We start from the raw sequence: 23797 nt of genomic DNA, 5'->3' as shown, positions 1-23797 counted from the left end.
GGCCGTCAACGCCAGCCGTTCGCTCCGAGGCTTGGATTTTGGCCGCAACGTCAGCGCCTTGACGGACCTACACAATCCGCACAACCTCACCTGCTGGCAGGCTCAAGGCGGTTCGGGGAGAGGGGACTGGGTCCTCACTGTGCCACTGGGACGCCGCTTTGAAATCACATACATCAGTCTGCAGTTCTGCCATCATGGCGAGCCATCGGACCCCATCTCCATCTCCGTCCTCAAGTCCATGGACTACGGGCGCACTTGGAGGCCCATGCAACACTACTCCAGTGACTGCTTTGGGGACTTTGGGCTTCCCTCCCAGACGGTGGCTCAGACACGACACCAGGAGACCGAACCGCTGTGCTCAGATCCACGGCCTCTGCAAAGGCAGCGAGGCGGCATGGTGCTGGCGTTCTCAGCTCTCGATGGACGCCCGTCCTCTCCTGATTTTGACTACAGTCCCACCTTGCAGGACTGGGTGACGGCCACAGACATCCGTGTGGTCTTCCACCAAAAGACAAAACAGGGCTCAGATGGCTGGACGGAAGAAGGACTAGGGACGGACATCCTGAGTAGGAGATTTGGTTCTGACAACAGTTTTTCCACAAAAAAGTCAGATATGATCACGCAGAAGAAAACAGACAAACACCAAAGAAGGGGACATCGCAAGAGCTCGCATCGAGATGAAGATGGACACAATGTGACCAGCAAGGAGAGCGGCGAAGCTTTCACCTCGGCTGTGACGTCAAAGAAGGCCACGACGGCTCGAAAGCTCAGCCGCAAGAAGGAAAGCGACCCCTGGCTGCTTTGCCCCAAAGGCGACTGCACCTGGAGGGTGGAGGGCCACCAAAGGGCGGGAAAAGAACTGAGGAAGCGCAGCAACAACCAGGACAGCGACCGGCAAAGCTCCAGGAATCTACTGGTGCCGCCTCCAACCCCTGCCGCCCCCAAGCTTCTGGCCCTGTCGGACCTGCAGGTGGGCGGCAGGTGCAAGTGCAACGGACACGCGTCCAATTGTCGCCGTGACGACTCCGGTCGAGCCTCGTGCGTGTGCGAGCATCACACGGCGGGCCCGGATTGCGACGTGTGCGAGGATTTCTACTTCGACCGACCCTGGCATCGCGCCACTCCCATGCAACCCAACCCTTGCGTGGGTGAGTCCTCGACTTAACTAACTAAATATTATGACATCATGCATTACACCTGGACTAAATGTGATATCAAAACATGGGGTAACCCCCAAAAGGGACCAGATATGTTGTAAAATAAGTACCGTATTTTCCTGACCATAGGGCGCATCGGATTATAAGACACACTGCCGATGAGCGGGTCTAGTCAGGTCTAATTTTATACAAAAGGCGGACCGGATTATAAGGCGCATTAAAAGGGTCATATTATAGAAAAATGTTCTAAATGGAAAACACCTTGTGGTCTACATAACATGTAATGGTGGTTCTTTGGTCAAAATGTTGCATAAATGATGTTTTATAGATCATCTTCAAGCTGTTTTTCTGACAGTCGCTTCCGGATGCGCCGTTTTGCGGGCGGTCTTATTTACGTGGCTCACCTTCGGCAGCGTCTTCTCCCCGTCATCTTTGTTGTAGCGGTGTAGCGTGCAAGGACGGGAGTGGAAGAAGTGTCAAAAGATGGAGCTAACTGTATTAATGACATTCAGACTTTACATAAATCAATAAGGGAGCAGCATCTCCTCATCCGTGGCTCACTAGTGCAATAACAAGGCCGGAAATGTGTCCCGTGAAAAAACGTCCGACCGGAACTCTCTAATAACTAAAGTTCCTTGGGTGAATAATGTAAACTCACTACACCGGTATGTTTTAGCGCTTTCATGGCGAGTTTACTGACAGATATAAGTAAGAACTTTACACTACTTTATATTAGAAATGGCAACAGCGGAGGATGAATGTCCCATAACAAGAAGATAGAGAAAAAGAAGAAGCTTATCGACTACGGTGTCGGCACGGACTACAAAGGCGGACACGCTCAAATTTTCAGGACTTATGCAGATCCCAAATACAGATCAGCAAGTACCAGAAGGTAAGAAAAGTTGCTTTTGCATAATATTGAGAAACAAAACGGCAGATAATATGTCTTACCTTATACACACACCATAATAATACTCATATGTTGAAGCACAGTACAATCCATCAAGCGGTGCGGCTTCATAGCTTACCATACTTGCCAACCCTCCCATTTTTAGCGGGAGAATCCCGGTATTCAGCGCCTCTCCCGACAACCTCCCGGCAGAGATTTTCTCCCGACAAACTCCCGGTATTCAGCCGGAGCTGGAGGCCACGCCCCCTCCAGCTCAATGCGGACCTGAGTGGGGACAGCCGTTCTCACGTCCGCTTTCCCAGCAGCTTGCCTGCCCAATGACGTCATAACATCTACGGCTTTTAGAGAGTAGAGTGCACAACAAGGAGAGAGAGTTCTTGGTTTCTTATGTGGGTTTATTGTTAGGCAGTTTCATTAACGTCCTCCCAGCGCGGTAACAACACACAACAACAGCAGTCACGTTTAGTCTACTGTAAAAGCAGTTCGTCTGCCGTAAACAGCAATGTTGTGACACTCTTAAACAGGACAATACTGCCACCTACTGGATAGCCTGCAGAACACTGAAATTCAAGTATGTGTTTTATTTATATGTATAATAAAATAAAAAATAAAAATAAAATATATATATAGCTAGAATTCAGTGAAAGTCAAGTATTTCATACATATATATATATATATATATATATATATTATATATATATATGAAATACTTGATTTGGTGAATTCTAGCTGTAAATATACTCTCCTCTTAACCACGCCCTTAGCCACGCCCCAACCACGCCCCCCGCCCCAAACACGCCCCCCCCCACCTCCCGATATTGGAGGTCTCAAGGTTGGCAATTATGTAGCTTACCAAAGTCGTACTAAAACATTTTGATAGATTTTTGAGCGCCGTGTGTACTGTGCTATATTTTCAATGGATCATATAAAATGTTGGTGTTGTTTACTTGAGTCATATTGCAGTCTAGCTGTATCTCTTATGTGTTACTGCCATCTGCTGGTCACACTTATCATTACATCATGTACCAAATAAAATAGCTTTGAGGTCGGTAAGCACAACTAAAATGATTCCGTACATTAGGCGCACCGGGTTATAAGGCGCACTGTTGAGTTTTGAGAAAATGAAAGGATTTAAGTGCGCCTTATAGTCCGAAAAATACGGTAACACGTTTGTTTTGAACCTCAGAAAGAGAAAGTGTATCGGAAATCAACTTCCAAAAGTGCCCTAACTTTAGAATATTATGGTTCAACTTTAATAATGGCTTGGAGTGTATGAGAAATTGAAAATTAAATTGTAACTCTCCTTTAAGCAAGAATCAGGAAACTGCTCATTCAGCATTATTAGCACGGATGAGTTGGTACTGTAAGTGTTAAGGGTGTAACGGTACGTGTATTTGTATAGAACCGTTTCGGTACGGGGGTTTCGGTTCGGTTCGGAGGTGTACCGAATTAGTTTCCACACGGACATATTAAGTAGAGTACCGCACGTTGTGTAAACAATGCACGCTGAGGGGCAACACACGGCATGCTAGCAGCGACCAGGCTACGACAACAAAGCGAAAGCGGTTTGCCGACATTGTTCAGCAGCGGTAGGGTATGCTTCTGGCAACACGTCAAACATGCTAACCCGTTTGAAGCGTCACCACCCCCAAATGAACATCACTTCAACGAAGAAAAAGACGAGCGTCGTGCAAACACCGCATTCAAGAAGCCTCTCCTCGGCCAGTCAGGCAGGGCTAAAGCAATAACAAATGCTGTTGGTGTTTTTATAGCAGCAGATTTAAAGGCCTACTGAAACCCACTACTACCGACCACGCAGTCTGATAGTTTATATATCAATGATGAAATCTTAACATTGCAACACATGCCAATACGGCCATGTTAACTTATAAGTGCAATTTTAAATTTCCCGGGAAACTTCCGGTTGAAAACGTCTAGATATGATGACGTTTGCGCGTGACGTCAATGGTTGAAGCGGAAGTATTCGGACACATTGTATCCCAATACAAACAGCTCTGTTTTCATCGCAAAATTCCACAGTATTCTGGACATCTGTGTTGGTGAATCTTTTGCAATTTGTTTAATGAACAATGGAGACTGCAAAGAAGAAAGCTTTAGGTGGGATCGGTGTATTAGCGGCTGGCTGCAGCAACACAACCAGGAGGACTTTGAGTTGGATAGCAGACGCGCTATCCGACGCTAGCCGCCGACCGCATCGATGATCGGGTGAAGTCCTTCGTCGCGCCGTCGATCGCTGGAACGCAGGTGAGCACGGGTGTTGATGAGCAGATGAGGGCTGGCGTAGGTGGATAGCTAATGTTTTTAGCATAGCTCTGTCGAGGTCCTGTAGCTAAGTTAGCTTCAATGGTGTCGTTAGCAACAACATTGCTATAGGCTTCGCCAGGCGGGACAGCATTAACTGTGTGGTTACAGGTCCAGAGTTTGGTAGTATTGTTGATCTTCTGTCTATCCTTCCAGTCAGGGGCCTATTTCTTTTGTTTCTATCTGCATTTAAGCACGATGCTATCACGTTAGCTCCGTAGCTAAAGTGCTTCGCCGATGTATTGTCGTGGAGATAAAAGTTACTGTGAATGTCCATTTCGCGTTCTCGACTCTCATTTTCAAGAGGATATAGTATCCGAGGTGGTTTAAAATACAAATCCGTGATCCACAATAGAAAAAGGAGAAAGTGTGGAATCCAATGAGCCCGGTCAGAGCGAAAAAAGATACGCCCTGCACTGCACTCTAGTCCTTCACTCTCACGTTCCTCATCCACAAATCTTTCATCGTGGCTCAAATTAATGGGGTAATCGTCGCTTTCTCGGTCCGAATCGCTCTCGCTGCTGGTGTAAACAATGGGGAAATGTGAGGAGCCCTTCAACCTGCGACGTCACGCTACTTCCGGTACAGGCAAGGCTTTTTTTTATCAGCGACCAAAAGTTGCGAACTTTATCGTCGATGTTCTCTACTAAATCCTTTCAGAAAAAATATGGCAATATCGCGAAATGATCAAGTATGACACATAGAATGGATCTGCTATCCCCGTTTAAATAAGAAAATTTCATTTCAGTAGGCCTTCAAGACCATATTGCATTAAAGGCCTACTGAAATGATTTTTTAAAATTTAAACGGGAATAGCAGATCCATTCTATGTGTCATACTTGATCATTTCGCGATATTGCCATATTTTTGCTGAAAGGATTTAGTAGAGAAAATCGACGATAAAGTTCGCAACTTTTGCTCGCTGATTAAAAAAAGCCTTGCCTGTACCGGAAGTAGCGTTACGTCACAGGAGCTAGTATTCCTCACAATTCCCCATTGTTTACAATGGAGCGAGAGAGATTCGGACCGAGAAAGTGATGATTACCCCATTAATTTGAGCGAGGATGAAAGATTCGTAGATGAGGAACGTTACAGTGAAGGACTTGAGAGGCAGTGATGGACGTATCTTTTTTCGCTCTGACCGTAACTTAGGTACAAGCTGGCTCATTGGATTCCACACTCTCCTTTTTTTATTGTGGATCACGGATTTGTATTTTAAACCACCTCGGATACTATATCCTCTTGAAAATGAGAGTCGAGAACGCGAAATGGACATTCGGTGCCTTTTATCTCCACGACAATACATCGGCTAAATGCTTTAGCTACGAGCTAACGTGATAGCATCGTGCTTTAACTGCATATAGAAACAAAAAAATAAACCCCTGACTGGAAGGATAGATAGAAAATCAACAATACTATTAAACCGTGGACATGTAAATACACGGTTAATGCTTTTCAGGCTGGCGAAGGTTAACAATGCTGTGCTAACGACGCCATTGAAGCTAACTTAGCAACTTAGCAACGGGACCTCACAGAGCTATGCTAAAAACATTAGCTCTCCACCTACGCCAGCCAGCCCTCATCTACTCATCAACACCCGTGCTCACCTGCGTTCCAGCAATCGGCAGAAGGACGAAGGACTTCACCCAATGCGTTTGGCGGCCCGGAGACGTAGGAAGTCAAGGTGAGGTCGGCGGCTAGCGCGGCTAGCGCTCCAACAAAGTCCTCCTGGTTGTGTTGCTGTAGTCCGCTGCTAATACACCGATCCCACCTACAACTGTCTTCTTTGCAGTCTTCATTGTTCATTAAACAAATTGCAAAAGATGTCCAGAATACTGTGGAATTATGAAATGAAAACAGAGCTTTTTGTATAGGATTCTACGGGTACCATAACTTCCGTTACTCTGACTTCGTCACGCGCATAATAATAATAATAATAATAATACCTAGGATTTATATAGCGCTTTTCTAAGTACCCAAAGTCGCTTTACATGTTAAAAACCCATCATTCATTCACACATACCGCGACGTTTCAGCCGGATATTTCCCGGGAAGTTTTAAATGTCACTTTATAAGTTAACCCGGCCGTATTGGCATGTGTTGCAATGTTAAGATTTCATCATTGATATATAAACTATCAGACTGCGTGGTCGGTAGTAGTGGGTTTCAGTAGGCCTTTAAAAACTAGATTTTGACCCACTTCTTCTTTCTGCAGACAATGTGGATAAACTGATTTTTCTGGCAAAAAACATGAAGATTGAGTGAAAGTCACCAGGGTTAAAGGCTGGGGGGGAAGAAAAGTTAATCTGAAGCTGAGTTGACTTGAAACTGTTTAATGTTGCACTTTTTATATGTAGAAGAAAAGTTTTGTCATTCTTTTTAATCTGAGCAACAACTTCAGGCAGTTTAATGTTGACTAACGTGGACCCCGACTTAAACAAGTTGAAAAACTTATTGGGGTGTTACCATTTAGTGGTCAATTGTACGGAATATGTACTGTATTGTGCAATCTACTAATAAAAGTCTCAATCAATCAATCAATCAAAAAAAGCACTTTATATGTAGAAAGGTTTTGTTAAGAAACCGTACCGAGCCTTATCTTATTTAGTTTTTATTTTATATATGTTGACCACATTAACCCTGGCAATGGTGTATGTTATGCCATTGTTTACAAATTTGGTAAATAAATAACCAAAAAATTTATATTTTGTTGTTTTCTTACTGTACCGAAAATTAACCGTGACCTCTAAACCGAGGTATGTACCGAACCGAAATTTTAGTGGACCGTTACACCCTTAGTAAGTGTAAACCACATGAGTTCTGCACTGACATATTAGACTAAGTGATAACGCCACTGGATGCTGCCCACTGGCAGAAAATGCCATCAAGCAAAAAAAAACACATCAAGAGACTTTCACTGTCTGTGACCATTAAGTTTCAATAACCACACCGATTAAATGAAGGTTTCTGTTCTTTCCCCCACCAGCCTGCGAATGTAACGGCCACTCCAGCAAGTGTCGCTTTAGCATGGAGGTCTTCCAGCAGTCCGGGCGGCACAGTGGGGGCGTCTGCCTCAAGTGTCGCCACCACACCGCCGGGCGCCAATGCCAGTACTGCCAGAATGGGTACACACGGGACCAGAGTAAACCGCTGCACCACAGCAAGGCCTGCCAATGTCAGTCATGACCTGTGTGTGTGTGTGTGTGTGAAGTTGGCACGGTGTGTAATTCGTAAATAAAAACAGAATACAATGATTGGCAAATCCTTTTTTAATTTATATTCACTTGAAAAGACTGCAAAGACAAGATATTTAATGTTCGAACTGAGAAACTTTTTTTTTTTTTGCAAATAATCATTAACTTAGAATTTAATGGCAGCAACACATTGCAAAAAAGTTGGCACAGGGGGATTTTTACCGTTGTGTTACATGGCCTTTCCTTTTAACAACACTCAGTAAACGTTTGGGAACTGAGGAGACCAATTTTTGAAGCTTTTCAGGTGGAATTCTTTCCCATTCTTTCTTGATGTACAGCTTAAGTTGTTCAACAGTCCGGGGGTCTCCGTTGTGGTATTTTAGGCTTCATAATGCGCCACACATTTTCAATGGGAGACAGGTCTGGACTACAAGCAGGCCAGTCTAGTACCCGCACTCTTTAATATGAAGCCTTGCTGTTGTAACACGTGCAGAATGTGGCTTGGAATTGTATTGCTGAAATAAGCAGGGGCGTCCATGATAAAGACCTTGCTAGGATGGCAACATATGTTGCTCCAAAACATGTATGTACCTTTCAGCATTCACAGATGTGTAAGTTACCCATGTCTTGGGCACTAATACACCCCCATACAATCACAGATGCTGGCTTTTGAACTTTGCGCGTATAACAGTTCGGATGGTTCTTTTCTTCTTTGTTCCAGAGGACACGACGTCCACAGTTTCCAAAAGCAATTTGGAAATGTGGACTCATCAGACCACAGAACACTTTTCCACTTTGCATCAGTCCATCTTAGATGAGCTCGGGCCCAACAAAGACGGTGGCGTTTCTGGGTGTTGTTGATAAATGGCTTTCGCATTGCATAGTAGAGTTTTAACTTGCACTTACAGATGTAGCGACCAACTGTAGTTACTGACAGTGGCTTTCTGAAGTGTTCCTGACCCCATGTGGTGATATCTTTTACACACTGATGTCGCTTTTTGATGCAGTACAGCCTGAGGGATCGAAGGTCCGTAACATCATCTCTTACATGCAGTGATTTCTCCAGATTCTCTGAACCTTTTGATGATATTACGGACCGTAGATGGTTAAATCCCTAAATTCCTTGCAATAGCTGGTTGAGAAATGTTGTTCTTAAACTGTTCGACAATTCGCTCACGCATTTGTTGACAAAGTGGTGACCCTCGCCCCATCCTTGTCTGTGAATGACTGAGCATTTCATGGAAGCTGCTTTTATACCCAATCATGGCACCCACCTGTTCCCAATGAGCCTGTTCACCTGTGGGATGTTCCAAATAAGTGTTTGATGAGCTTTCCTCAAATTTCTCAGTCTTTTTTGCCACTTGTGCCAGCTTTTTTCAAACATGTTGCAGGCATCAAATTCCAAATGAGCTACTATTTGCAAAAAATAACAACATTTTCCGGTTGAACGTTAAAAATCTTGTCTTTGCAGTCTTTTAAATTGAATATAGGTTGAAAAGTATTTGTAAATCATTGTATTCTGTTTTTATTTACCATTTACACAATGTGCCAAATTCACTGGTTTTGGGGTTTGTCTTTTCAATAACTCACATTTCCTGCATTTCTTTCAAACCCAACATGTGTGGCGCCGTGACAGTGATCAATTCCTGTTAGCGCAAAACAACAAGCTTGCACATGCATCCCTGTCATTACCACTGCTCGGCATTCCGCGTGATCCGTGACCTTGGACTGCTCACATGTCTTAAACGTTCTGGACTCAGACAGCGCCAGTCAAATGTGGCGCTGGAGGACGTCGCACACACTTGTTTGTGTCAGCTGACTCCCGCCGCTGCACACAAAAGGATGAAAATGTGTCTAAACTATGGTTGTACGGTATACCGGTATTAGTATAGTACCGCGATACTAATGAATCATATTCGGTACTATACCGCCTCTGGAAAGTACCGCTCCCCCGTCATCGTCACGTCGTGTCATTGCTGGTTTACGAGCAGACGAGCATGTTCGGCAGCACACACACACACAGAGTACTTACAAGCAGACACAGTGTGTAGACAGAAAAGGGAAAACTGACACATTTTGGCTTAAAAACAAAAGATAAAGGTGAAGTTATAACACTGAAACACCCTCAGGAAGAGGCTAGCTAGTCCATCCGCAGTCGGCAGTGCTTTAGCTACTTCTAAATCACTAATCCTTGTCTCCATGGCGACAAATAAAGTACGTTTCTTACAAGTGTCATCCCTGCAGGACGAGGAATAGCTAAACATGCTATTCTCACTGGCGTCAAAATGTAAACAAACGCCATTGGTGGAGCTACACCTAACATCCACTGTAATGATACCAAGTACAGGAGTGTATCTAGTCAATACTACTATGATTACATCGATATGTTTTGGCATCACATCTTCTTCTTAAAAAAAAAAAATTATATTATGTTTATAGACTCCGAAAAATATGTCCCTGGACACATGAGGACTTTGAATATGACCAATGTATGATCCTGTAACTACTTGGTATCTGATTGATACCTAAGTTTGTGGTATCATCCAAAACTAATGTAAAGTATCCAAACAACAGAAGAATAAGTGATTATTACATTTTAACAGAAGTGTAGATAGAACATGTTAAAAGAGAAAGTAAGCAGACATTAACAGTAAATGAACAAGTAGATTAATAATTCATTTTCTACCACTTGTCCTTAATAATGTTGACAAAATAATAGAATGATAAATGACACAATATGTTACTGCATATGTTAGCAGACTAATTAGATTTTTTTATTTTGTATTATTATTTTTATTAGGGATCCCCATTAGCTGGTTGCCTCAACAACCCACTAGTCTTCCTGGGGTCCACAATTCAATACAATTACAAGTAAAAGCATATAATTATAACTACACAATACAGAAAAAAAATAAAAATAAAAGCATCAATAAGAAAACAAGCAAACAATTTACAGTCACAGAATAATAATTACCATATAAATATAACTACACAATATAAAACCAAACAAATCATCAACGAGCAAACTAATTTAAAGACTCAGATAAAATATTACTTTCTTTTTAAAAACCTGTTTACTTTCAATGCCGGTGAGAATTGGAGGCAGGTTATTCCAGAGCAAAAAAGATCTATAAATAAAAGATTTCCGCAAAGCATTCTTCCTGGGACGAGGGGGTTCAAAATTAGGAGCCTTTGTTTGCTTACTTACTACTAAAAGACAAGTTTTCTTGTATGTTCACTATTTTTTTTTTAAGGACAAACTTGCAATAAGAAACATACTGTATGTTTAATGTAGATTCTTTGTTAAAATAAAGCCAATAATGCAATTTTTTGTGGTCCCCTTTATTTAGAAAAGTATTGAAAAGTACCAAAAAGCATAGGAATAATTTTGGTACCGGTACCGGTACCAACATATCGGTATCGGGATCACACTAGTCTAAACACGCACCTTTGTCTTGTTCCCAGTGCTATTAGTCTTCTGACAAATACACCACATGGCGGCGCCGTTTTGAAAAGTTGGATTGCGTCGAACTTTGGAAAGTTTTGCCCAATCACTACGACATTCGGTACACACCTTCGGGGGCCGGACAAGCACATAAGTTTGTTTGGCAAACATGGCCACCATCAAGCAAAACATCTTTGAAAAAAAAGAATATACAACTAATTCCCCCAAAGTCAATGACCATTCGTCTAATACAGTGGTTCTTAACCTGGGTTCGATCGAACCCTAGGGGTTCGGTGAGTCGGGCTCAGGGGTTCGGCGGAGGTCAAAACACACCCGACTCATCGTGTAAATAAAAAATGTTCCCTATCGGCGTATTACGGATACGACACCAGCAGAAGTTACACTGATTTGCAGGTGTGTAATTTGTTGTGAGTTTATGCACTGTGTTGGTTTTGTTGTTTGAACAAGGTGATGTTCATGCACTGTTTATTTTGTGCACCAGTAAAAAAAACATGGTAACACTTTAGTATGGGGAACATATTAACCATTAATTAGTTGCTTATTAACATGCAAATTAGTAACATATTGGCTCTTAACTAGTCATTACTAGGTACTTATTAATGCCTTATTCTGCATGGCCTTATTATAACCCTAACCCTCTAACGCTGGTCCTAACCCTGTAACCCTAACCAAATAACTCTAAATTAAGTCTTTGTTACTTAGAATATGTTCCCCTAGTGTCCAAAAAAACTCTAAATTAAGGCAAGGCAAGGCAACTTTATTTGTATAGCGCTTTTCATACACAAGGCAGACTCAAAGTGCTTCACAGACAGCAAAGTGAAATGAAAGAAAATAAAAGCAAAATTAAAATGCAGACAATAAAATAAAAACAGTGCGGACGTTAAAAGTTAAAAGATTTAGCTGAAAGCTAAAGTGAACATAAAAGTCTTCAGTCTAGTTTTAAAAGTAGTCAGAGTTGGGGAGAGTCTGACATCTTCAGGAAGTTTATTCCAGCTATTTGTTGCATAGTGACTGAATGATGCTCTCCCTTGTTTTGAGTTTACTCTGGAAACCGCTAACAGATTGGTCTCAGAAGATCTTAGTGATCTAGAGGGCTTATATAGTGGGAGCATATCAGTGATATACTTCGGCCCTAGACCATGTAGTGATTTATATGTGAGCAGGTCTTAAGTCTTAGTTACTTAGAATATGTTCCCGTAGTGTCCAAAAAACTTTAAATTAAGTCTTTGTTACTTAGAATACGTTCCCTTAGTGTCCAAAAAAACTCTAAATTAAGTCTTTGTTACTTAGAATATGTTCCCCTAGTGTCCAAAAAACTCTAAATTAAGTCTTTGTTACTTAGAATATGTTCCCCTAGTGTCCAAAAAAACTCTAAATTAAGTCTTTGTTACTTAGAATATGTTCCCCTAGTGTCCAAAAAACTCTAAATTAAGTCTGTTACTTAGAATATGTTCCCCTAGTGTTAAAAAAACTCTAAATTAAGTCTTTGTTACTTAGAATCTGTTCCCTTAGTGTCCAAAAAAAACTCTAAATTAAGTCTTTGTTACTTAGAATATGTTCCCCTAGTGTCCAAAAAACTCTAAATTAAGTCTGTTACTTAGAATATGTTCCCCTAGTGTTAAAAAAACTCTAAATTAAGTCTTTGTTACTTAGAATATGTTCCCCTGGTGTCCAAAAAACTCTAAATTAAGGCTTTGTTACTTACAATATGTACCCCCAGTGTTCAAAAAACTCTAAATTAAGTCTGTTACTTAGAATATGTTCCCCTAGTGTTAAAAAAACTCTAAATTAAGTCTTTGTTACTTAGAATAGGTTCCCCTGGTGTCCAAAAAACTCTAAATTAAGTCTGTTACTTACAATATGTACCCCTAGTGTTCAAAAAACTCTAAATTAAGTCTTTGTTACTTAGAATCTGTTCCCTTAGTGTCCAAAAAAACTCTAAATTAAGTCTTTGTTACTTAGAATATGTTCCCCTAGTGTCCAAAAAACTCTAAATTAAGTCTGTTACTTAGAATATGTTCCCCTAGTGTTAAAAAAACTCTAAATTAAGTCTTTGTTACTTAGAATATGTTCCCCTGGTGTCCAAAAAACTCTAAATTAAGGCTTTGTTACTTACAATATGTACCCCTAGTGTTCAAAAAACTCTAAATTAAGTCTGTTACTTAGAATATGTTCCCCTAGTGCAGCGTTTCTCAAAGTGTGGGGCGCGCCCCACTGGTGGGGAATAGAGACATGACAGGTGGTGCGCGAGGAACGGGAGGAAATTTCACTTTACTTTTTTTTTTTTTTAAATTATATTCTTAGATTATTTTTTTTTACTATGCTTTCATTTTCTATACACACTGTAAATCACTTTGTGATTCTGTCTGTGGAATCCGCTATATAAATAAATGTAAATTACTTATTTTTCCTGTAGACTTTAAATTTCTAGGTAGGAGCGCAAGTTTGACAGACATAGCAACAGTAACTAATGGGGGCGGGGCTAAGCGGAAGCTCTGTGAATGGCGAGTCACTGTGCGAGGATTTGCTGTTTTGCAAATACATAAAAAATAGAGCCACTGCTGATGAGCTGTTCGAGATAATGGACAGTTTCCTCAAAGAACACAACCTTAAATGGGAAAACTGTGTGGGCTTTTGCTCTGATGGCGCACAGACCATGGCAGGGTAAAGAAACGGGCTGCAGGCTCTAATAAAGAGGGTTGCGCCAAATGCGCATTGGACACACTGTGTGTCATTCACCGGGAAGCACTCGCGTCAAGCCAGCTCAGCCCCGAACTCAATGAGGTTTTAACAGTGGCAGTGTCAAGCCTGCAACCCCGATTTGAAAAGCTGTGCAGTGCAAAACAGGCTCATTGCAGCCACTAATGCTGGAGTACTGTAAAACTCATGTTCACTTGCAGGGGCGCCGAAAAGGGGGGGTAAAGGAGACGGATTCTAGTGTCCAAAAAACTCTAAATGAAGTCTTTGTTACTTAGAATATGTTCCCCTAGTGTTAAAAAAAAACCCTCTAAATTAAGTCTTTATTACTTAGAATATGTTCCCCTAGTGTCCAAAAAACTCTAAATGAAGTCTTTGTTACTTAGAATATGTTCCTAGTGTTAAAAAAAACCTCTAAATTAAGTCTTTGTTACTTAGAATATGTTCCCCATACTAAAGTGTTACCAAAAACATATAACTTTGTCTTGAATTTGAAAAAAAAAAACATTTTATTTTTCACTGAAGAAGGGTTATGAAACTGGTGGGGTTCGGTACCTCCAACAAGGTTAAGAACCACTGCTCTAATAATTACTCCAATGTTTGCTCACATTTAAGCATTCTGAACAAAACCCACAGAAGTCTCCAGGACAAATCATCCTTCACCACTGTAGTTGTAAGGTGCGTTCCATTTTAACCCCTCGTTCTTCTCCTGCAGCGTGCCAGTGCCATCCTTTGGGGGCGGTGGGCCGCTGGTGCAACCACACGTCGGGTCAGTGCCTGTGCCGGCAAGGAGTGACGGGCCTCAGGTGCAACCGCTGCGCCCCGGGCTACAAGCAGGGCACGTCGCCACTGCGCCCCTGCGTCCGTAAGTCGTCCACACCTCTGAGATGCCGCATGCTTGTCCGTGTTTGATCTCAGCACCTGTCGCGCTGCTCAAAACCGGCCCGGCAGACTCATAACTCTTGACAGTGAAAGAGCTGAGTGAAAGAAAAGCTTGTTTGCTTTTACTGCCAGCAGCGGCTAAGTATAGCATCTGTTAGCTTGTCATGTCCCGCAGAAACCTCACAGTATGCGCCAAACAATGTCTGATTTGTGCAATTTGAGCCAAACTGTACATTTTGAGGGGCGGGTCTGGCGGGGAAGGTTCATCGGCTGGGCAGAGTCGTGTTAAACTCATTTTAGCTCAGGGGCCACAAAGAGGAAAAATCTATTCCCAAGTGGGCCGGACTGGTAAAATCATGTCATGATAACTTAGAAATAAAGACAACTTCCGATTGTTTCCTTGGTTTAAAAATAGAACAAGCACAATCTGAAAACATACAAATCATAATGTGTTTGGTTTTTTTACACTTACATGTTGCTGTTCGTAGTAGTCTATCTTCATTTGTCGGGATTTATCATTTCTGAATAAATGATGTAGGGCTGCAACAACTATAAAAAATAAAAATACCTGGGATTTATATAGCGCTTTTCTAAGTACCCAAAGTCGCTTTACATTCTTGAACCCATCATTCATTCACACCTGGTGGTGGTAAGCTACTTTCATAGCCACAGCTGCCCTGGGGTAGACTGACGGAAGCGTGGCTGCCAATTTGGCACCTACGGCCCCTCCGACCACCACCTACCATTCATCATTCATTTCACCGATGTGAGCGGCACCGGGGGCAAAGGGTGAAGTGTCCCGCCCAAGGACACAACGGAAGCGATTTTTTGGATGGTAAGAGGCGGGGAGCGAACCTGCAACCCTCAGGTTTCTGGCACGGTTGCTCTACCCACTACGCCATGCCGCCCCTAATCGATTAAATTGATTAACATCGATTATTAAAATAGTTGCCGATTAATTTAGTCATCGATTCGTTGGATCTATGCTATGCGCATGCGCAGAGGTTGTTTTTTTTTTTAAATATTTATTTTATTTTTTTTTTTTTTAAATAAACCTTTATTTATAAACTGCAACATGTACAAACAGCTGAGAAACAATAATCAAAATAAGTATGGTGCCATTATGCTGGGTTTTTTTTCAATAAAATACTGGATAGGATAGAAATGTAGTTTGTCTCTTTTATCCGATTATCAATCGATTAATTGAAGTAATAATCGACAGATTGATCGATGATCAAATTAATCGTTAGTTGCAGCCCTAAAATGATGTGATAATGTTCATCAGTCAAATAGGTGTGAGTCTGGCAGAGTTTTAAAAGGCTCTCATTAAATCAAATTACAATTACAGCATGTTATTAATGTCATTTACTCATTTTCCCCAAGTGATGCACTAACATCATGTGGTTTATTAGGATCATCCACGACAAAACTTGTGAATTTGGACTCATTTCATGAATCACACATGAATTTAGTAAGGGATACATGTTATTTCAGATAATGTGTCCCCAGCATATTTGCCAACCCTCCCGATTTTCCCGGGAGACTCCCGAATTTCAGTTCCCCCTCCCGAAAATCTCCCGGGGCAACCATTCTCCCGAATTTCTCCCGATTTCCATCCGGACAACAATATTGGGGGCGTGCCTTAAAGGCACTGCCTTTAGCGTCCTCTCTCACCTGAAACCTTCACCCCTTAACAGCCGCATGCTGTCCAGGCGCCCGCTTTTCCTCCGCATAAACAGCGTGCCGGCCCAGTCAGTCAGAGTCCATGGTTCTCGCCCGGAAAAGGGTGGAGTGCCATCTCCGGGTTGGGGAGGAGATCTTGCCCCAAGTGGAGGAGTTCAAGTACCTCGGAGTCTTGTTCACGAGTGAGGGAAGAGTGGATCGTGAGATCGACAGGCGGATCGGTGCGGCGTCTTCAGTAATGCGGACGCTGTATCGATCCGTTGTGGTGAAGAAGGAGCTGAGCCGGAAGGCAAAGCTCTCAATTTACCGGTCGATTTACGTTCCCATCGTCACCTATGGTCAGGAGCTTTGGGTTATGACCGAAAGGACAAGATCACGGGTACAAGCGGCCGAAATGAGTTTCCTCCGCCGGGTGGCCGGACTCTCCCTTAGAGATAGGGTGAGAAGCTCTGTCATCCGGGAGGAGCTCAAAGTAAAGCCGCTGCTCCTCCACATCGAGAAGAGCCCGATGAGGTGGTTCGGGCATCTGGTCAGGATGCCACCCGATCCCCTCTCTAGGGAGGTGTTTCGGGCACGTCCAACCGGTAGGAGGCCACGGGGAAGACCCAGGACACGTTGGGAAGACTATCTCTCCCGGCTGGCCTGGGAACGCCTCGGGATCCCCCGGTAGGAGCTGGACGAAGTGGCTGGGGAGAGGGAAGTCTGGGCTTCCCTGCTTAGGCTGCTGCCCCCGCGATCCGACCTCGGATAAGCGGAAGAAGAGTTTGAGTTTGAGTTTGAGTTTATTTCGAACATGCATGCATACAACATGATACATCACAATTTCCAGTTTCTCTTTTCAACATGTTCGAAAAGTAGTAGTAGGAAGAAGCAAAGCTTATTTAATCCTACCCCTTTTCTTTTACATAACATTTGCTAAAACTTTTGTTCACTTCCTGTTCTCAATTTATTCACAATATACTCCATAAGTAATCACAATAAAAATAAATAAATAATAATAATTGGTGAAGTAAGTTACATTTCATATGATGAGATAAGTAAGATTATTTTGAGAGTGAAAGAATGGATGAATTGAATAAATTCAGTTTTCTTCTTCTTTGTACTTTGTAAACACTTTAAGTTTGAAGAGTTTCTTGAAGTGGATCATATTAGTACATTGTTTGAAGATGGATGGATAGATGGATGGATGGACACACACACACACACACACACAATTGAATGCAAATCATACTTGGTCAACAGCCATACAGGTCACACTGACGGTGGCCGTATAAACAACTTTAACACTGTTACAAATATGCGCCACACTGTGAACCCACACCAAACAAGAATGACAAACACATTTCGGGAGAACATCCGCACCGTAACACAACATAAACACAACAGAACAAATACCCGGAATCCCTTGCAGCACTAACTCTTCCGGGACGCTACAATGACATCTACGGCTTTTGGAGCTCAGTGCACAACTGCACACAAAGCAAGAGGGAGACGAAGCAGAAGAACGAAGGAGAGACATGGCGACGACGAGTAAGAAGAAGAAATACACTTGCAAGTTCCAAAATGATTGGAAAAAATAATTTCATTTCATCCAGGACAGCTCGAAGGGGAAGGGGTATGCTGCCTGCACCTCAACCCCGACTCTTCAAACCCCGCCCCCCCCCCCCAACCCCGCCCCCATCTCCCGAATTCGGAGGTCTCAAGGTTGGCAAGTATGGTCCCCAGTCCCGTATCTTAACAGGGTACATAGCTCCGCCCCCTCCGAAGTCATGCGCACTCCTGCGGCAGGGGATACAAAAAAATTGCTATGGCGACATCCAGTGGAGACATTTAGAACAGCATTAAAAAATGTCAGCAAATTTGTATACTTACCAAAATCGTCTCGCGGGCTGGATAAAACCGGTTTGCGGGCCTGACCCGGCCCACGGGCTGTACGTTTGACACCCCTGCTGTGGGATGTCACTGGCCCAGTCGTGTTGATCCATGTTTGCACTCACACACTTTTTACAAGACTTCTTCTCTCGCCCGCACTTTATTTCACGACCAACCATAAACGTGGTCCTGCTCTGGTCTTGATCAGTTAGTCAACATTTGTGTGTGTGTGTGCGGGTGACCGTAAAAAGGAACCCCCCCCCCACACACACACACACACAGACGCACACATGCACTGGAGCTCATCACATGTCTGTGTTTGATTGCAGGAATTCAAGAGGTCGCTCCAACGCCGATGTCCCAGTCTCAACATGGCATCGGTGAGCAAATTGACCTGCACTAATTTAAGCAGCTTGTTGAACTCAGAACTCACGCGTCCGTGCAAAATGTTTCTCTTCAACAAACAATACAAGAATAGTCCAAATATCGATTGCAAACTCGGCTAGTGGCAGCTTAAGGGAATGTGTTGTCACAGTGACAACGAGACGCGGCCATCTTGGACTGAGAGTGTGTTCATGCTGTGCGCACAGATGAGGAGTGTGTGTCCCACTGCCAGCCATCGCAGGGCAAAGTGAGGATGAACTTGGACACCTACTGCCTGAAGGACTATGGTCGGTGTCTTTTTTTGGAACCACTTTTGTTCTACAAAACCCAAAACCGGTGAAGTTGGCACGTTGTGTAATTCGTAAATAAAAAAAACAGAATACAATGATTTGCAAATCCTTTTCTGGTTATATTCAATTGAATAGACTGCAAGGACAAGATATTTAATGTGCGAACTAGAAAAACGTATTTATTTTTTTTGCAAATAATCATGAACTTTGAATTTAATGGCAGCAACACATTGCAAAAAAGTTGGTACAGAGGCATTTTTACCACTGTGTTACATGGCCTTTCGTTTTAACAACACTTTTGGGAACTGAGGAGACCAATTTTTTAAGCTTTTCAGGTGGAATTATTTCCCATTCTTGCTTGATGTACAGCTTAAGTTGTTCAACAGTCCGGGGTCTCCGTTGTGGTATTTTAGGCTTCATAATGCGCCACACATTTTCAATGGGAGACAGGTCTGGACTACAGGCAGGCCAGTCTAGTACCCGCACTCTTTTACTATGAAGCCATGCTGTTGTAACATGTGGCTTGGCAATGTCTTGCTGAAATAAGCAGGGGCGTCCATGATAACGTTGCTTGGATGGCACCATATGTACCTTTCAGCATTAATGGTGCCTTCACAGATGTGTAAGTTACCCATGCCTTGGGCAATAATACACCCACATACCATCACAGATGCTGGCTTTTGAACTTTGCACCTATAACAATCTGGATGGTTCTTTTACTCGTCAACAGTTTCCAAAAACAATTTGAAATGTGGACTCGTCAGACTACAGAACACTTTTCCACTTTGCATCAGTCCATCTTAGATGAGCTCGGGCCCAGCTAAGCCGGCAGCGTTTCTGGGTGTTGTTGATAAATGGCTTTCGCTTTGCATAGTAGAGTTTTAACTTGCACTTACAGATGTAGCGACCAACTGTAGTTACTGACAGTGGTTTTCTGAAGTGTTCCTAAGCCCATGTGGTGATATCCTTTACAAACACTGATGTCGCTTTTTGATGCAGTACCGCCTGAGGGATCGAAGGTCTGTAATATAATCGCTTATGTGCAGTGATTTCTCCAGATTCTCTGAACCTTTTGATGATAATACGGACCGTAGATGGTGAAATCCCTAAATTCCTTATAATAGCTGGTTGAGAAATGTTGTTCTTAAACTGTTTGACAATTTGCTCTCGCATTTGTTGACAAAGTGGTGACCCTCGCCCCATCCTTGTTTGTGAATGACTGAGCATTTCAATTAGTTCCCAATTATCCTGTTCACCTGGGGGATGTTCCAAATACGTGTTTGATGAGCATTCCTCAACTTTTTCAGTCTTTTTTGCAACTTGTGCCAGCTTGTTTTAGAAACATGTTGCAGGCATCAATTTCCAAATGAGCTAATATTTGCAAAAAAATAAAGTTTTCCGGTTCGAACGTTAAGTATCTTGTCTTTGCAGTCTATTCAATTGAATATCGGTTGAAAAGGATTTGCAAATGATTGTATTCTGTTTTTGTTTACCATTTACACACCGTGCCAACTTCACTGGTTTTGGGGTTTGTACTATTTGTGTAACAACTGACTTCCTATGTTTCAGTCCTGAAGGTGCAAGTGAGAGCGATGGAGCGTTCAGGTCCCTGGTGGCAGTTCTCCATCTCCGTCCAAACCGTTTTCCGCACGGGCTCCCCCTCCCGCATCCGCAGGGGCCCCCAATCCCTGTGGGTCCCCGACCGGGATCTTTCCTGCGGCTGCCCTGCGATCCACGTGGGCCGGACCTTTTTGCTGATCGGCGCCGACGAGGGCGAGAGGGGCTGGGCGCCCGAGGAGCGGCGCTTGGTGGCCGACCGCTCGACGCTGGCCCTCCAGTGGCGCGAACACTGGAGCCCCAAGCTGAGGGGCTTCCGGGGACAGGACAAGAGGGGGCGCTGCCAGGACAAGTCCTCCGACCCCCACAGGAGGGATTCCGAGCCGCAGACGGGGTACATCCCCCCGCACCTGCTGGTCGACACGGACACTGGGAGCTCCGTAAGCGAGGTCACGACCTTGTCGCCACCCGACCTTTTGGTTACGACACAAGGTCACATATGAACATGAATAAAGTCTCGGCCATCTTCTTTTTCCGTTTTTTTTTACACTCTTGGTTTTGCCTTCTTCTCTCGCACCAAACTGCCTTGTCATAAAGTTGTTTATTTGAATTATTTTCTTCGTATTTATTTTGAGTCACACACACACACACACACACACACACACACACACACACACACACACACACACACACACACACACACACACACACACACACACACACACACACACACACACACACACACACACACACACACAGAGTGTATATTTACACAAATGTAAATATTCTACCTTTTATTTGTAATAAAAACGGAGAGTGGCAATGCATTTTATTGTTTTTGAGTTGGACATGACACTTTTGCACTAATACCACAATGTATTTGTTACAACAGTGTTTTTCAACCACTGTGCCGCGTGAGATATTGTTTGGTGTGCCGTGGGAAATGATGCAACTTCACCTAATAGGTCCAAAAAATATTTTTTGCAAATCAATAATTATAATCTGCAAATAGTCCAATCCACTTTATTTATATAGCACATTTAAACAACAAAAATGTTTCCAAAGTGCTGCACAACAATATTAAAAACAATATTCAAATATTACCCTTAGCTCCACCAATGACTGAAAAAAAACAAAAAATAAATAGATATAAAAACAAAATAAAAATAAATATGATTAAAAACGATTTTAAAGGGTAAAACCAATTAAAACAGTAAATAGAAATCAAAATGTATTAAAAAAAAACACAGAGGACAGAGGACCACACAACTCACATAGTGTTAAAAGCCAAAGAATAAAAGTGTATGTTGTCTAGTGCCTGTGCTGTGTAGAGCTCGGCAGGGTAACCATGTAATACTCCATATCAGTAGGTGGCAGCAGGTAGTTCATTGCTTGGTAGAAGTCGGAACGCGTCGAGGATGGTTTGTCATGACCCCAATATGCAGAGCACAGCGGGAGACGGCGTGCAAAGTAAACAAAAACAGAATGCTGGACGACAGCAAAGACTTACAGCGTGTGGCGCGGAGACGGCGTCCTCTAAGTACATCCCGTACATGACAAGACAATCAACAATGTTCCCACAAAGTAGGAAAGCGTCCGCACAAGTGAAATAGTCTTGTTTGCCAATAGAAAGCAGGTCAGGCTATAGTGCTCAAAGGAAGGCGTGAAGCTGCAACAGGAAAACACTAACAAAACAGGAAGGGCCACCAAAATAACAGCGCAAGACAGGAACTAAAGCAATACACACAGGAAAACAACAACAAACTCAAAATAAGGCACGACAACCTGGTGGAGTTACATTGTTTAACGTTTTCTGCTGGTGGTGCGCCTCCGTGTTTTATTTATTTAAAAAATGTGCCTTGGCTCAAAAAAGGTTGAAAAACACTGTTACAATTAGATCGGCTGATAAATGCTTTAAAATGTAATATCGCAAATGATTGGTATCGGGTTTTTTTATTATTGGTATCGTTTTTTTTTGTTTTTTTTTCTTAAATCAACATAAAAAACACAAGATACACTTACAATTAATGCACCAACCCAAAAAACCTCCCTCCCCCATTTACACTCATTCACACAAAAGGGTTGTTTCTTTCTGTTATTAATATTCTGGTTCCTACATTATATATCAATATATATCAATACAGTCTGCAAGGGATACAGTCCGTAAGCACACATGATTGTGCGTGCTGCTGGTCCACTAATAGTACTAACCTTTAACAGTTAATTTGACTCATTTTCATTAATTACTAGTTTATATGTAACTCTTTTTATATTGTTTTACTTTCTTTTTTATTCAAGAAAATGTTTTTAATTTATTTATCTTATTTTATTTTATTTTATTTTTTTAAAAGGACCTTATCTTCACCATACCTGGTTGTCCAAATTAGGGATAATAGTGGGTTAATTCCATGACTGTATATATCAGTATCGGTTGATATCGGTATCGGTAATTAAAGAGTTGGACAATATCGGAATATTGGATATCGGCAAAAAGACATTATCGGACATCCCTAGTTACAATATGTGTGTTAATACAGTGGTCCCCAACCTGTCATAAAAAAATACAATCATGTGTGCTTACGGACTGTATCCCTGCAGACTGTATTGATATATAATGTAGGAACCAGAATATTAATAACAGAAAGAAACAACCCTTTTGTGTGAATGAGTGTGAATGGGGGAGGGAGGTTTTTTGGGTTGGTGCACTAATTGTAAGTGTATCTTGTGTTTTTTATGTTGATTTAATAAAAAATAAAAATATTTTTTATTTTTATTTTTATTTTATTTTATTTTTTTTAATTTCTTGTGCGACCTGGTACCAATCGATCCACGGACTGGTACCAGTGATTGGGGACCACTGTGTTAATCAACACTTTCCTTATGACCATATTTGGACGGATGTCCTGCAGTCATGATGACTGCTTACATCTGAACGCTACGACGTCATAGCCTGGGGAAATGCCACAATAACATGTGTGTGTGTGTTTGGGAGTTTGGGGGTTTGCATTAAGACAGATGGAAGCACTCCTATTTGCAAGGCGGACATGTTTTGGGAGAGGCAGCTGCTGATTGGCTGCTGGGTCAGTGGCAGGAAGCAACAAAGAGTGCAAACGGGTCACAAGCATGTCTGACAGGCAAACTATCTGCCCTTGAGTGTGTGTGCTAGTGTGTGTGTGGGTGTGTGTGTGTGTGTGTGTGTGTGTGCGTGTGTGTTTGCATGCACCTGCCACTCCGCGCCCCGCAGGAAGCACCTGTCAGTGGTCGTCTCCCCTCTCAGCGCCTGACGACATGAGCGTTTGATCCCCCTCAAACTCCCCAAGCACACACACTTACACAGACACTAACAGACAACTTAAGCCTGAATGGCGCGGCCGTGCGCGGCC

The 23797-nt window shown here is 42.7% G+C and overlaps 1 protein-coding gene across 1 annotated transcript in view; it reads left to right on the top strand.

Moving 5' to 3' along the window:
* The window catches only part of ntn5 (netrin 5), a 26153-nt gene extending 5159 nt beyond the window's left edge, over nt 1-20994 (top strand). The window contains exons 2-7 of the mRNA XM_062066667.1: nt 1-1148; nt 7376-7564; nt 14462-14611; nt 18513-18563; nt 18774-18854; nt 20427-20994. The exon at nt 1-1148 is cut by the window's left edge and continues 210 nt beyond it. Coding sequence (XP_061922651.1) covers nt 1-1148; nt 7376-7564; nt 14462-14611; nt 18513-18563; nt 18774-18854; nt 20427-20917 — 2110 coding nt within the window. The 3' untranslated portion in view covers nt 20918-20994. The remainder of the gene's footprint in view (nt 1149-7375; nt 7565-14461; nt 14612-18512; nt 18564-18773; nt 18855-20426) is intronic.
* Nucleotides 20995-23797: the final 2803 nt, after the last annotated feature.

The sequence above is a fragment of the Entelurus aequoreus genome, linkage group LG12 (assembly GCF_033978785.1).
Source record: "Entelurus aequoreus isolate RoL-2023_Sb linkage group LG12, RoL_Eaeq_v1.1, whole genome shotgun sequence".
Lineage (NCBI taxonomy): Eukaryota > Metazoa > Chordata > Actinopteri > Syngnathiformes > Syngnathidae > Entelurus > Entelurus aequoreus.
Note: the sequence above shows the minus strand (reverse complement) of the source record. Positions and strands in the feature narration are given on the sequence as shown.